We start from the raw sequence: 14,987 nt of genomic DNA on the forward strand, positions 1-14,987 counted from the left end.
TCTTTAACTTCCTGGCATACTGCTTTCTTTCTGCGTGTGAATTGTTTTCCTTATTTACACATTTACACAAAGAACGTATAGTTTCTTCCTTTACTAGCGTGTGCGATAAACACGTGAAATCAGAAGACGTGAAGAATTGTCCTCGCGTGTAAAATACACACGCGATTATCTTAAAAAACCCGCGCGCGTGAAAAAATACGTACACCCGATAAAAAATAACACGCGCTGATAAAAATGGACTCGCGCTCTATCGCAGCCCGACACGCGCTTTCTCTTGAGACGTATTTCGCGTAAAAAATATACACGCGCTAAAGTTAACTTGCTCAATTCTTTTAGGCACGCGCTCTATCGTAAAACCACACGCGCTTTCTCAGGAAACGACTTTCACGTGAAAAAATGTACACGCCCTAAAATTCACACGCGCAATTCTTTTTGGCACGCGCTCTATCGCAAACCACACGCGCTTTCTCAGGAAACGACTTTCACGTGAAAAATGTACACGCACTTTAAAAAGAACATGCAAACGACAACTTGCGAGCTCGCGCACACATTAAACAGTCTTGAAGAACATTTCACACAGTTAATCAACTTTAAAATCCTACGCACAATCTTCAAGCTTGTTTTCCTTATAATAACTTTAACTGTAATGTCTCTTTTCTCAAATGAACTTGAAACTTGTTTACTCTTTAAGTTTTCTTATAAAAGAAAATGAAAGTTCACTGTGACAATCTCAAAATCTTTAAAAGAACGATCCCACCTGATGACTTCTTGTTCAAATTGGATCAGCAAACAATATTCTTACTTTGGTAGATTTTCTGAGCTCTGGAAAGGCCTTACTTAAGGAGCTTAACTAATACACAACCAGCCACTGAATTTCTCTGGATGAAAGGCAGTTTAGAATCTTGCTAATCTCCCAAGAATCAAACCCATTGTCCTCTCCACCAATCAGGCAACCAAACATATCATTGTTTCTTTAACCAATCAGAGTAAGTTTCTTTCACTCCATCTTGACTTGGGCAAGCACAATGTTAATTCTATGAACAAACTCTTCCTGTTACTAAACCAGCCAGTTCTAAAAGCACAACTAACCCAGCCAGCTCTAAAGGCACAATGTTAATCTTGTTACTCTTCCTGTTATGAAACTAGTCAGTCCTGACACAACTACAGGGGGATCCACGTCTACCAGTATTTGGACTGGCTCATCCGGGCCAGCTCAAGGGACATCGCCGCCGTTCACACGGCGAGGAGCGTCTGCCTACTGTTCTCGGTGAACTATGCAAAGTCCTGCTTGACTACATCGCAGAACGCTGTTTCTGGGATCCCGACTCAACACAGCGTCATACCTGGCATCTCCGTGGGAGGAAAGGATCGCAACCATTTTGGGCATGGTGCAACAGCTGTTGTCACTCAAGGTCGCCACAGTGAGGACCATGAAGTCTCTGCTTGGCTTGTCGTCATGCATCTACCTCATCCGACTATGCAGGCTATGGATGCATCCACTACAGGAGTTCCTCGACGACTGTTGGATACAAGTGTCGGGAAACTTCCAGGTGGAGATCACACTCGACAAGAGCTTCCGTCGGGCGATAAAGTGGTGGGGGTTTGCTCACATCTGTCCGGAGGCACAGATTTCCAGACCCCACCGCGCCAGGAGACTGTCACGACGGACGCCTCTCTGGAAGGTTGGGGAGCTCACACCTGAAGTCTTCGCGCAAGAGGCCTGTGGCTGGCGGAGGAGGAAACGTTGCACATCAACGTGCTGGAGCTGCAAGCAGTGTTTGGGCCCTCAAGGCCTTTCTTCTGTCCCTCAAGTGCAAGGTGGTACAGGTCTTCACGGACAATACCACCACAATGTTTTACATCGAGAAGCAGGGGGGCACCAGATCCCCGGCGCTCTCCCAAAGAAGTGCATGTCCTATGGCACGGGGCCGTAGCCCAGGGGATGTTCCTCATCCTGTTTCATCTGGCAGGAGTGAAGAACACAGTAGCCAACTCTCTCAGCAGGGAGCTGCGCCCTTGACACGAATGGGAGCTTCGTCAGGACCTAGTGGAACGTCTGTTCTGACGATGGGGCAATCCTCAGATCAATCTGTATGCGATGGCGACCAACACAAAGTGCCGGAGGTTCGCCAGCAGGTTTCCCCAGCCGGGGAGCACGGGGGCGCATTCTCATTCCCCTGGGACTGCCTGTTTCTGTATGCGTTCCCTCCGTTGCCATTGCTTATTCGACTCCTCGATCAACTCGGACTGTCCCAGTGCAGGGTGATCCTCATCGCACCAGCATGGCCGAGGCAGATATAGTACCCGGACCTTCTCAGCATGTCTGCGTCCCCTCCAGTCAAGCTTCCAGTGGTCACAGATGTTCTCACCAGGGAAGGAGGCGCAATTCTGCACCATGACCCAGGATTGCTGAACCTGAAGGCCTGGCTCCTGCAGTGTTAAGGTTCGGAGGCTACAATCTCCCAGCAGACTGCAAGGAGGTGCTTGCCAAGGCCAGGTTATCGTCTACCCTATGTTACGGACATAAATGGAAGAGGTTCGCAGTTGGGTGCCGTGCACAGAAGATCGTTCCGCTAAGAGTCACAGCTCTGCAGGTACTGCCGTATTTGCGGTCGTTGGCGAAGGCAGGACTGACCCATGCCTCCATCATAGTTCATCTGGTGGCTATCTCTCGCTACACCAGATCACCGGGACGGTCGTCGTTATGGTCAGACCGTCTGGTTAAGGAGTTCATCATGTTCCGTTCGTTCCCGCCGGTGAAGGCTCCAGCCCCGGGGTGGGAACTCAATGTGTACTGACTAGGCTCATGGGTCCTCCATTCGAACCTTTGCATACAGTTCCGCAGAAGTTTTTGTCGTGGAAAACCGCATTCCTCGTGGCCATCACCTCTGCACGACGGGTGGGAGAGAGATTCAGGCCCTGTCTTATAAGCCACCTTACTTGACTTTTCACGACACAAGGGTGTTGCTGAGGTCCCTTCATGCCCAAGGTGCCGTCAGACTTTAATCTAAACAAGCCCTTGGTGTTACCTGTGTTCTTTTCTGACGCCTTCGTCGCCGGCTGAAAGTACTTTGCACTCGCTGGATGTGGCTAGAGCGCTGAAGTTCTATGTGGCCCGCACAAAGAATTTAAGGAACACATTGCAACTTTTTGTGAATTTTGGCCCTGTGAATCATGGGAAGGCCCTCTCCAAGGCTTCAATTTCCAGGTGACTCTCCCGCTGAATCACACATTGTCACCGGTTGGCGACCCGACCGTTGCCTGGCCGTCCGAGAGCCCATTCGGCCTGGGCGATCGCTGCAACTGCGGCGTTCCTGTCTGGTGTGCCTCTGCTGGACATCTGCAGGGCTGCTACGTGGAGGTCGACGCACACCTTCACGGGATTCTATTGCGTCGACGGGTATTCCAAGGCGGAGTCCAGAGTCGGTCACGCAGTGCTGCGCAACCGGTTTGCTTGAAGGGGAGCCTGTTGAGGTAAGAGCTGCTTATGTTGAGCCTTGCACCTCCCGTGATTGTGCATGTGTGTACTGCTATGTATTCTTAATGTGAATCCATGCCAGACCCCATGCTGGAGAAAGAACAAGTTACTTACCTGTAACTGTTGTTCTCCAGCATGGGTCTGGCATGGATTCACATGCAATCCCTCCCTCCTACCCCTCTGTGGCTCTTCTCTTGGTCTACTGCCATTTTATGTGCTACCAAATCTGAAGATGACTGCCAGAGGAGGGGCTTAGGTAGAGGGCATTCATTGGCTGGGGGCAGTATGGCACAGGGCTCAGTGATTGTTTGGAGAAAGACAGTTCAGAAATGAAACTGATTTTTTTCTTTACAGAGGATTCCCAGCCTGACGGGGAATATTCATGAGCATGTGAATCCATGCCAGACCCATGCTGGAGAACAACAGTTACAGGTAAGTAACTTGTTCCATCTCTCATTTTACATACTGTTGAAAGGGTTTTTTAAAGTCTCTACATGAGATGGGACTTGGAGATACTACCCTGGGAGCAACAGAGTTATCTCAAGCAGAGTTTAACTAAATCACTCTTGATGGTAGCAAAGCTGATAAATCAGGCAAAACTATGGAGGAAGGGCAGGGGTTACTGTTGAGTAGTACAGTTACACTAAGGTGATGATACACACCACACACAAGGTACAACATACTAAGGCACACTTTAAGCAGTATAAGGTAAGCAAAAATAGTTTCATACATCTATATGACATAAATTATTCACTGTAATCGTATTTCTGATGGTTGTATCTGCTTAGATTGACATGCTGTGCCTATCGTCTGACATCTAGTGGTATTTGTAGAGTATTGCATCTTTTTTCGAAGATCGAAAAGGACGTCTACATGGGTGTGACTGTAACTATATCGCTAACGCGTCAAGGTGCAATTAGTTATTTTTCTTCTGCCGTGAGTGAGCCTTGAAGAATGCGTGAATGAGTACAGAAGAGAGAAGTTGCAAGTTGTCTGTGTTCCTTCTACTCCAAGAGAGGAGGAAGCAGATACAACTATCAGAAATATAATTACAGTGAGTAATGTATGTATGTCTTCTGATGCTTGTGAATCTGCTTAGAATCGCATGCTGTGAACAGACTAGCAAGCAGTATCCTGAGATGGTGGTTGGATATGTGAAGGAATAGTAGAAAATAGATGTCTTAGCACTGCTTGTCCCACCTAAGAATCAGACTTAGTGTGTGTCCAAGCAGTAGTATTGGGTGAAAGTGTGAACAGAAGTCCAGGTTGCTGCTTGGCAAATGGAATGTAGAGGAACATTTTGCAAGGAATGCTATGTTAGCCCCTGTGCCCCGAGTAGAGTGAGCTCCAGGCGTAAAGGTTAGATCTCTCTTGGCAAGAGTGTAAAACAGTGTGATGCAATTTACAATCCTTCTCTACCAGCTGCCGCAGGGACAAAACAATGTTGTTTCTCTCACTGGCTTTGCCTTTTCAAGGTAGTAAATTACTGCCCTCCTCACATCCAGTGTGTGGAGGATTCTTTCTGCCAAGTTAGTAGGGTTTTGGAAGAAAGTAGGAAGTTCGATTGATTCACATGGAAATTCAAGATGAATGTATGCGCAAAACATGGGTGTGCACGCAAAACAATCTTATCTTTGTGAATAGTCACAAAGGGATCTTGAACTGAAAATGCCTGCAGTTCACTAACCCTCCTTTATTGAAGCAATGGCCACTAGGAACGCAGTCTTATAGGTGAGCGACTTAACGCTAGCCTTGTGGATGGGCTCAAAAGGAGGCCCCATTAATCTGGTACGGACAACGTTCAAGTCCCATCCGGAAGTTGGGTTGGAAATATGGGGATGAAGTCTCTTCACCCCTTCCATGAAGGCCTTAATGACAGGAATTGTCCACCATGAAATCTTGCTTTTGGGTGTGGTGTACCCAGAGAGCAGCCAGGTGGACCTTTAGGGAATTTAAAACAAGTCCTGAGTCTAATGGGTGTTAGATAAAGGGCGATATCTTTAGGGGAGCAGTCAATGGGATTGACATTTTTAGTATTGCACCAGATAACAAAGGGGCAATACGGAAAAGTGGCTAGGCTTCCCTAATGATCCTAGTTGCCCAGTGTGTGGGGCAAGGGAAGACCTAAAGCACTTTATATTATCTTACCCTGTATACGGGAACATCAGAAGAAATACTATCTTGAAGGTGGTCAAGATAACTAATATTCGCCTCTATAACACTGCCTTTCTGTTTCTTTTTATAGCTGAATCAGAACGGACTGCCTGGGCCCTTTTGTCTTATTTGAAAAGTATAATGTACCTGAGAGAGGGGACTTTAAGGGGATCGAAAATGCTTTTTATTCTGAGATAGATGGTTTTTAACTGTCCAAGGTTTTGAGTTTAATGTTTTTATTCCTATGCTGTACTGTGATTTGATTGCTGCAATTTTTATTTTATATGTTTCTGTTTGATGGATATTGTATCCGAATAAACTTCATACTGACTGATAACAAAGCGCTTCCACTTGTTGGAGTAGCAATGCCTGGTGTTGGGTTTCTGTGCTTCCCAGAGTATGTCCATGCATTTCTGTGGGAGTTTAAACTGCCCAAACTCTGGCTTCAGTAGCCAAGCCACTAAGGTGAGTGTTTGGGGGCATGGATGCAGTGTCTCTCTCTGGTCTTGAGAAAGCACATTCTATGGGCATGGCAGCTTCCTGGGGAGGGGGGGAGACTGACATTTCCATAAGATGGGACAACCAAGGCCACATTGGAGCTAACAGGATTGTGTGCACGATCCTGTTGAGAAGGGGAATCGGTGGAAAAGCGTAGGCAAATCTCCCAGACCATGTTATCCAGAGGCTGTTCCCTTTGTATCGATTTTGTGGGTACATGGAGGCGTATTCTGGGCATTAGGTGTTCTCCAGAGTTGCTAACAAGTCAAACTCTGGGAACACCCATTCTTGAAAGATGTTGAGTAAAATGTGCTCTTGTAACTGCCACTCATGCTTTATGGGTAGGGGAGGAAGTCTCTGCTGAGCATGCCTGCCAGAAGATTGAGTTCCCCTGGAAAGTGTTGTGAGAGGAGAAACATGTCCTGTTTGAGTGCCCACTTCCAGATGTTCTGGGACAGTCTGGATAACCCTAGAGAGTGAGTTCCCCCCTGTTTGTTCAGTACATGGCCATGGTACTGTCTGTAAGGACCAGGGCTGTTTTTCCCTGAAGGTGTGCCTGGCAGGCTTTCAGGGCTTTAAACAGTGCAAGCAGTTCCAACAGATTTATGTGATTGGATGCTACTGACGGGGACCACACGCCATGCGCTGTCTGTTGGAGGTGACCCCCCACCCAACAGGGATGCATTCGTGGTGAGAGTGGCGCCTACTGCGGGGTTGTTAAAGGTTTTCCCCTGCAGAAGGTTTTCCCTTGACCACCACCACCACTGCATGTGGCGCATGCACAGACGAGCGTGAGGATCTAGGAAGACACAGGAAGCCATCATCCCCATTAGCCGCATGACCTTGCGAACAGTTACTCAGTGACTGACTACATAGTGAGGGAACTGGAACAGCCTGTTTTGAACCCTCTAGTTGGAGGGGAAGACGAGCCAGTCTTCTGTTCGAATCCTTGCCCCCAGAAACTATTTGACTTGGCTGAGGACTAGACTTGATGTTATATCATTGATGGAGAAGCCTAGGTTGAACAAGAGATTCACTGTCCTCTGGGTATTCTCCAGGCGTGTTCTGTACGAGCGTCCTGTTATGAGCCCATCGTCGTGGCAGGGATACACTGGGTTGGACTGACTATACAGGTGAGCCGCCACTACCTTTGTAAATTCCCCCGGGGCTGAGGCAATGGCAAAGGGGAGTACTTTGAACTGATAGTGCGTGTCCTCTATCATGAACCGGAGTTACTTTCTGTGTGCTGGCTACATTGAAATATGAATGTGTGAATGTTTCATGTCCAATGGAATCATCCTGATGCAGATGTAGGATTACTTCCTGAAGAGTTGTCATGCTGAACTTTTGTGGTTTGACATACTTGTTCGCAGATCTAAAGCAGGGCGCGTGGTGAGATCCTTTTTGGGCACAAGGAAGTGCACTGAATAAATACCCTTGTTTACCTGGAGACTAGGGACAGCTTCGGTGGCGCCCTTTTCCAGTAGGACCTGAACCTCTTCCAACAGGATGCGCAGATGATCTAATGACAGGAGTCTGCTTCTGGGCGGATGGTAGCGGGGTGGCTGGAGGAACTCGATGCAGTACCCATGGGCGACTGTCTTGATTACCCACTGATCTGATCCCCCTCCCATGCGTGGGCAAATGACATTAGCCGTCTCCTGACTGGGGAAGTGTGGGAGGGTACGTGCATCAACAAGTAACTTGGAGGCAGAGGCTGGGGAGCCTGTGGAAGTAGAGTTTCTGCCCCTACCCTATACCCTATGAAAGCCTCTGTTGGGATCGGAAGTTGCCGGAAGCCCAGTTGGATCCTCCCGAGCCATATTGTGCATGGGGAGAGCTGGAGAAGGACTGCCCAAGAAAGGACCGGCTGGCGTTGGAGTTGCTGCATTGGACAAAGGGCTTTGCCGAGATCTGACTGAGCGACTTGATGGTCTTGTGCTCCTTTTTAGCCGTCTCCAGGCCTTCATCAACCGCTTTCCCGAAGAGGATGGCCTCCTCCACTGGCTTGTTGATCAAGGAAGCCTTAGTTCCCTAGGCAAGGGTATGCCCCGCAGAGTCCAGAGTGTTCTTCAGGATATTCCAAGTGACCTATCTACGCTCTGAAGGCCGTCCTGAACAAGGCCCCCCCTTGAACGTCACTATAGCTCGCAAGGAGCGTGTTGGTGTTGACAATCCTTGTGGAATACGCTGCAGAGGTGTAACACACTTGCCCAGGGCGTAAAACTTCTTGCAGTCATTGTCAGGAGGACATTCCGACGAGGACAGTGGTACCCCCGCCCTCTTGCGAGGAGTAGTGACAAGTATGGAGTCCAGGATAGCATGGCCCCTGATGTAGGGTAAGTGTGAGGGTGCCGGATAAAAATGTTTCTCCACACAGGGGTTTACCACACGTGTGAGTGATGGTGTGGGTAATGAAAGGGACAGACACTTCTTGATGGAGTTCAGCAAGGGGATGCCTTGGCTGACTGGGGTCTTTTCCTTAAGAATATCTTCCACAAAGTCCAAATCGGCGGCGGCTTTGTGTGTGATGATCTTGAATGGTCAGCAGCCTTCTTCAGGGTGTGGCACATCATCCAGTTATCTATAGGCGACAGGTCTCTAGGCTGGGAAGCGTTAGGCGCATCCAGAAAGATGTAGTCGGTGCCAGCGTCATGTGGCGGAGTGTGCCATGTGCCCTTGTCATCCACAGGGTTTCAGTCTGGGTCCTGGTAATTGAGATCCAGGTCAGTACGTGGCATATTGGGCCTGTGCGGCAATCCAATACATTTTCCGATTCGGGGCCGTGAAACCTCCCTCTCATAGGGTAGTGTCATATGTACCCATTTTTTTGCAGACTGCCCCGGCATGCCATAGGAATTGCGCACGCACCTTATGGAGCTCGTCGAAGTACTTTTTCCCCCAGCCATACAAGCACATTTGCAAAGATATAGAGTTTGGGGAATAGGATAATTTTCACTAATGACATTCTCCCAGCCAATGAAAGCGGAAGGGAGCGCCATCTTGTTATCTTGGAACGAGTATACTGTTCCACAGCAGAATAATTATCCGCCAGCAGGGATGATTTGTGTTGGGACACCTGGACCCCCAGGTACTATATCCCTTTTGGCGACCACCGGAGACGGTATTCGCACGTGGGTTGGCTGGTCATGGTGGTGAGCAGCAATATCTCGAATTTAGTATAGTTGATCGTGAATCCTGAATAGGTACCTATCCGGATCACATCTGAGTACAGGGTCTAGATTTAGTGATGGATTCCGGACATATAGTAGGACATTGTCCGCATACAATGAAATAATCTCGGTGGTGTCTTTCAGGCGTGTTCCCTTTTGAGCATGTCACGCCCTTATATAGTCCGCCATTGGTTCGATAACCAATGCAAATAGAATGGACAGCCCTGACGGTGCCCCTGTTCAGCGTGAAAGGTCCAGAGGTTTGAGAGTTGATCAACACCCTTGCTGTGGTGTGCGTGTGCAGGAGTTTAATGTGTTTAATCATATTGAGTCCCACTCCCATTTGCTCAAGGACTTGCCACATGTATTGCCAGGAGACCATATCAGAGGCCTTTTGGGCATCCGGTGTGACTGCCACGGCATCCGCATCTTGGTCAATCCTAGACATCAAGTTGAATAATCTCCTAATATTAAGGGCCGTTGAGCATCCGGGGACGAATCCTCCCTGGTCCTCATGTACTAGGTGGGACATAATTTTCAGAAAACTGTACGCTATTGTCTTGCCAAAGATTTTTATGTCTATGTTCATGAGTGATAGAGGCCTATAGGATCTGCCTACGGCACTGGGCTTATCCGACTTCAACGGGACCATTATGGTGGCTTCTCAGAGGGAGGGAGGGAGGGAATATAGACTTGCCAACTGATTCATTCCAGAACTCAAGTAGTTTTGGTGCGAGGAGAGCTACATGCTCCTGGTAGAACTGAGGTGAGGCCATCCGGCCCGGGTGCTTTACCTTTCGGTAAGTCGGTGATGGACTTGACTATTTCGTCCAATGTGATCGGGGTGTCGAGCTGATTTTGGGTATCTTGGGATATGGTGGCCATAGGAGTATGATTTAGTAGTTCTCGTGTATCAAGTAGGTTGTGTATTGGTTGTGACCTGTATAGTTCAATGTATAATTTGGCAAAGACCTCGAGTATCTGCTGGTCTGTCCAGTGCAAGGTGCCCTGCGGGGGGGGGGGGGCTGGGGGGTTTGAGACGAACCCAACGCTATGCTATGTATACAGGTCGATTCGGGACAAGCTGTCATGCACTGATTAATAAAAGGTGCATCCCCCCTCTGGTAGCGAGGACCCTCCAGGCATCCCGCAGACCCATTGATGTAATCCACGGAGAGGGGAGGTGGGTTGGCTGTTTGGGCTGTGCGGCTTCCAGGGGGTGGGTAAAAGACTGCCACTGCAGGGTTAGCCCCCTCCTGTAGTACTGTGGCTCATCCACCCTCCATTCGGCTACTCGAATGACTGATTCACTCATCCCGACTTGTGATTGTTTCTCCCTTCTACGATTCTCAGATCAGCTCATTTATCCACATGCCATCTCCCCTCCCTTGCTCTTCCCTCCTTTATTGGTTTCTGTGCTGCTGAATAAGCCTAGTGCTGTCCATGAGGGCAACCTGTTTCACTCCAAATTGATGTTCCAATGAAAGATTAGAAACCATCAAATTCTATCCTGCCTACAATTCCCAATGTTTTACTGTTTTTTGCTTTCAGCCACTGAACGCAGATCCAAATTCCAACCTGGTCACACTCTGCTATGGACTATGCGTTTTGGGAAGAAGAGCTCTGGGGACGGCTTCTCATCACATGTCCAGGTAAAAGTTTCTTATTTACATTGACACAAATGCATTGGTGAGTAAGCAAAAGGAAGCTGACCCATATAGCACTTTCTCATTCTCATTTTTTGTTGTATTACTCATCCCTGATTGCATACTTTTCAATATCAATCATTTCCATGTCTGTGTTGTGTTCTTGGGCTATCAATACTGCTTATTATAATTGTGACATGATGGAGGACCCCTCTCAACCTGGGGCATAAGGCCTACCAGGGTGTTTGCCAGAGCCAGTCCTGCTCCAGAGTCTGGTGTGAGAGAGTTGAGGGTCCCAGTCTCTGTCCCCTCTGCATGTTTCTGGCTATAGTTGGCGAGTACCTCTTACCATCATAAAATACCATACCTGCTGCCCTGGCCAGTGTTTTCTTTCTTCCATCTTTTTTTACAGCCATTCCATGCTTCCATGTGCTGGTGATTGCTTGCCCCTTTGTGCCATCCATTTTGCAGCGCCTCTCGCACGCGCGTCCCATGCCCCTGCCTGCTCCCATTGTTTCTTTTCCCGTCCAGCCCTCCCCATGCACTCCACCTCCATCTGATTGGCCATGTAGTCGACCAGGCCTCCTTCTCATTCGGAAGTCCCCTAGGGCAGTCTTGCCCAGGCAGCTGGCTAAGGACCAGCAGCAAAGTGCAGCTCACATCCTTGTTTGCCCCTTTTGGCCAGTGGATGTCAGACAGAACATCCTGCAGCTACAACTCGGTTAAGGTGGTACGGACGGTGCACACTGCCATTACTGTACTCCAGTAAAACCCTGCCACATTTACATTACTAACATTTGCTCCTTGCACAATGTGGGCCTATGCTGTACACTCACCTGTTAGCATATGTGTTGAACTCTAAAGGATCCAGAGGGTAGGCAGAGCACAATACTTGGAAGTATAAGAAAGCTACAATTAAATGGAATTTGGGGGTGGCCAATGTGTTGCACTTAGATGGATTTTGGGGGGGGTTGGCAATGTATCGGACTGGAGGTATTTGTGAGGGTAGCCAACGTGTTGAACCACATCATTAGAATGCTTTGCTCTTAGATGATTTATATGTGTTGCAAGGTTTTTTGCCTGTGTATATCTATTAAGGTAGCCAACATGTTAAACTTAGAATACGTGTGCGGTTGGCCACAATGTGCTGCACTTGGAATAATTCTGGAGGGCCACCTGGGTGTTGCTCTTGTAAGATTTTGTGATGTAGCCATTGTACTGCACAGATTTTAGCCTTTCCACCAGTGGATCTCGTGTGATAGCCATTGTATAGCACTTGGAAGGGTTGTGAAGTTGACCAGGGTGCTACACTTAGTCGAGTCCATGAGGGCGAGCAAGTTTGATTCTAGGCAATTGTAGCATGTGTTCCACCACATGGAATGCGGTTGTTGCCAGAAAGCTGCCTTTTCAGTTGAGGTCTTGCATATAGCCACTTAATGATAGCTGGATGCATGCAGAATATATCCAACTTCATTTATCAACCTAGATGTTTCAGAATTCGCCAAATGTTTCATATGTAGGCTTTCATCTGATTATGTGCAGAGTAGAGTAGGTGGATCCCGCCCGGAAAAGAACAAAATAGAATAAACTTAGTTATAGAGGAAACCCGACTATTACTTAGCGGGTGTTTGTTTATAGAATCTCAATCCTCCAGAATAATTATTTAGAGATGTCAAGGGATAATCGAGCCTATTGGTGAGGGAACACATGCTCTGTACCAAGTTCAAGCAATTGTCATATGCCAAGACTGTGCAAATTGATCAACCAATAAACAGTGCTATAATGTATGGTATTTTAATTTACGTACGATGAGAGAAAATAGAAATGTTTAACTTGACAATACATAAAAAAGATATTTTTATCTGTAGAGAAAAAAGGTAATCAAACGGTACAATAAACAAGGTGAATAATGATGCATTTCGACAAAATCATAAATCCACATCAAAAACAAATACAATAACTTTAAAAGTGAGTCAATTGGAAAACTTGATTCAGTTGCCAATTGTGCACCTAACTAAAGGTGGCATGAGATTTTCCCTGTCTCACCCTATATCTATTTTCTAATTGGTGAAAAACAGGGAGTTCTGAAATAGGTTAGTGTCCTTAGGCTCAAACCAGGCCTATATCCGGGTCTTCGGGTAAAATAATTCTTTGCCTACGTGGAGCTTGATATCCTACCAAGCTATTCACGTTTCGGCGGTCTTAAAGTACATTTAATCCGCCTTCATCAGGGCGTCTGTTCGGAGACCCTGTGTGAAACAATATGGAGAGAGCAGTCATTTATTTCCCCCTCACAATAGGTGCCAAAAAGAATCCGGCCATAGCAACCAATTAAACTACAATTAAACCTCAAAGTAACCGGCCATGGCTTTACCTGCCGATACTGGAATCCCAAGTCTTGAGTCAGTGTCTGAATTGGAGCACAAAACAGTCGTTGGCCTTGGTCGCTGTGTAATCTGTATTTCTTTAATACAGCGGGTGCTGGAGTGTACCTCCAGTTAAGGTTGCTTCTGTTGGAGCCCCCTTGGTGTTCAATAGAACTACCTGTTGGTATAAATAATCATGGAGGACTACTTAAACGTGAATACACTGGAAAGATATAAATGTGTATATCACCCCCTTCGCAGAAATTCAATCAGAAAACCTAAAAATTTACCTCAGGGTCCTTTGAAGCTTCAAATTTGTGTAAATGTAAAAATCTATTCCTTTCCTCATAGGTTGCCAGAACCGCTCATATTCGACTGCAAAAATGATACAAGTGCATGAGCTAATTAGTCTCTTAGTGTGCACCTACTATATTCTGAATGGCGTTACCCGCCGCCAGAGCTCTAAATAAGTACCTGTGTTCGTTGGCGTGTATAGTTCGTTCTGGGAAGCAGTTCTGATATTGTTGGAGGCATCACACTTGGGCTCTGTCCTTGTAGAGGTAAAAGACAGAGTATGTGTGTTGTAGAGCTGTGTGTAGCCTCTATGGCTAGGGGCTGTTAGGAACCATGCGTATTCAGTTCACATATGTAATCACTGGACACAGGTAAAAGGAAAGAAAATTAAAAATGAAAAAATTCCTATTCCACAGTGAAATTGTTTATGCCTGAGTCTAATTATGCTTCTGTGATTCGTGCAGAGACGCACAGCAAGTAAACACTCATATTTTTTTATTAGTTTCTCAGTCCGAATCCCAAGAATATGTTAATTTGAGGGGTTGTGTTTTCCTACCCTTAACGTGTAAGCAGGATGCTTTGTGGACTTACCTAGAACAAAATGGGAAAGGCAATGCTTCGCCGTAGTTTGTCTGCTGCACTTCTCACTGGAGACTGAATGAGTCCAGACGTCCATGCGAGGCTAAATCAGCTTGGTCGTCACGGCGATGTTGCTTCGTTGGCTACTCGCTATTGGTCCACGTGACCCCAGAAGCGAGGTGACTATGGCAAACTGCGTGCCTTGTTGTGGGCGGTTGTCACAGTAACTGCTACCTGCTCGTATTGTACCAGTGACGAAAGAAACGCTCATCTGATTGTAACCAATGCATTTTGTCCCCTCGCACTCTACACTTTTGGAATTAGCCCAAGGTCGCAGACACAAACCTGCACGCATCTGCTTTCACATAAGAATGTAGCTACCTTTCTTGATGATAAATATTCGAACTGTAGCAAAACACATAATTGGCTATCCTCTTACACACACCCTCCAGCTTATTTCCCTAGTGTACCTCTCTCCACCCATACACATGCTAATTTAGACATGGATGGCTGGCAGGGACTCGGCCAAGCGCTCCTAACCGTTAATGGCCATTATGCACACACGCATACTAGTACCTCCTAAGTTTCCCCACCTTCGGACTTCGGTTGCTCCGAGGGCCTTTAACCTACAGCGTGTTGGACCATACACATGATGAAAGGCGATGTAGAAATGATGAGATGAAATTAATTTCAGGACTGAAGAGCCCAGAAGTCATTGTGGCAGAGGGAATGCATAACCTACCCATGAGAGAGACCGAAACAAACTCATTGCAGAACGGCGAACAGGCTATTCGAGACC

At 47.2% G+C, this 14,987-nt stretch overlaps 1 protein-coding gene across 5 annotated transcripts in view; it reads left to right on the top strand.

Moving 5' to 3' along the window:
- Nucleotides 1-14,987, top strand: part of PCNX1 (pecanex 1) — a 1,666,514-nt gene that overhangs the window by 1,319,515 nt on the left and 332,012 nt on the right. For all 5 annotated transcript variants that reach the window (XM_069638600.1, XM_069638595.1, XM_069638598.1 and 2 more), the window contains exon 29: nucleotides 10,855-10,955. In XM_069638600.1, the coding sequence (XP_069494701.1) occupies nucleotides 10,855-10,955 (101 nt within the window). The remainder of the gene's footprint in view (nucleotides 1-10,854; nucleotides 10,956-14,987) is intronic.

This window comes from Ambystoma mexicanum, chromosome 14 (genome assembly GCF_040938575.1).
Source record: "Ambystoma mexicanum isolate Mex_15411 chromosome 14, UKY_AmexF1_1, whole genome shotgun sequence".
Taxonomy (NCBI): Eukaryota; Metazoa; Chordata; class Amphibia; order Caudata; family Ambystomatidae; genus Ambystoma; species Ambystoma mexicanum.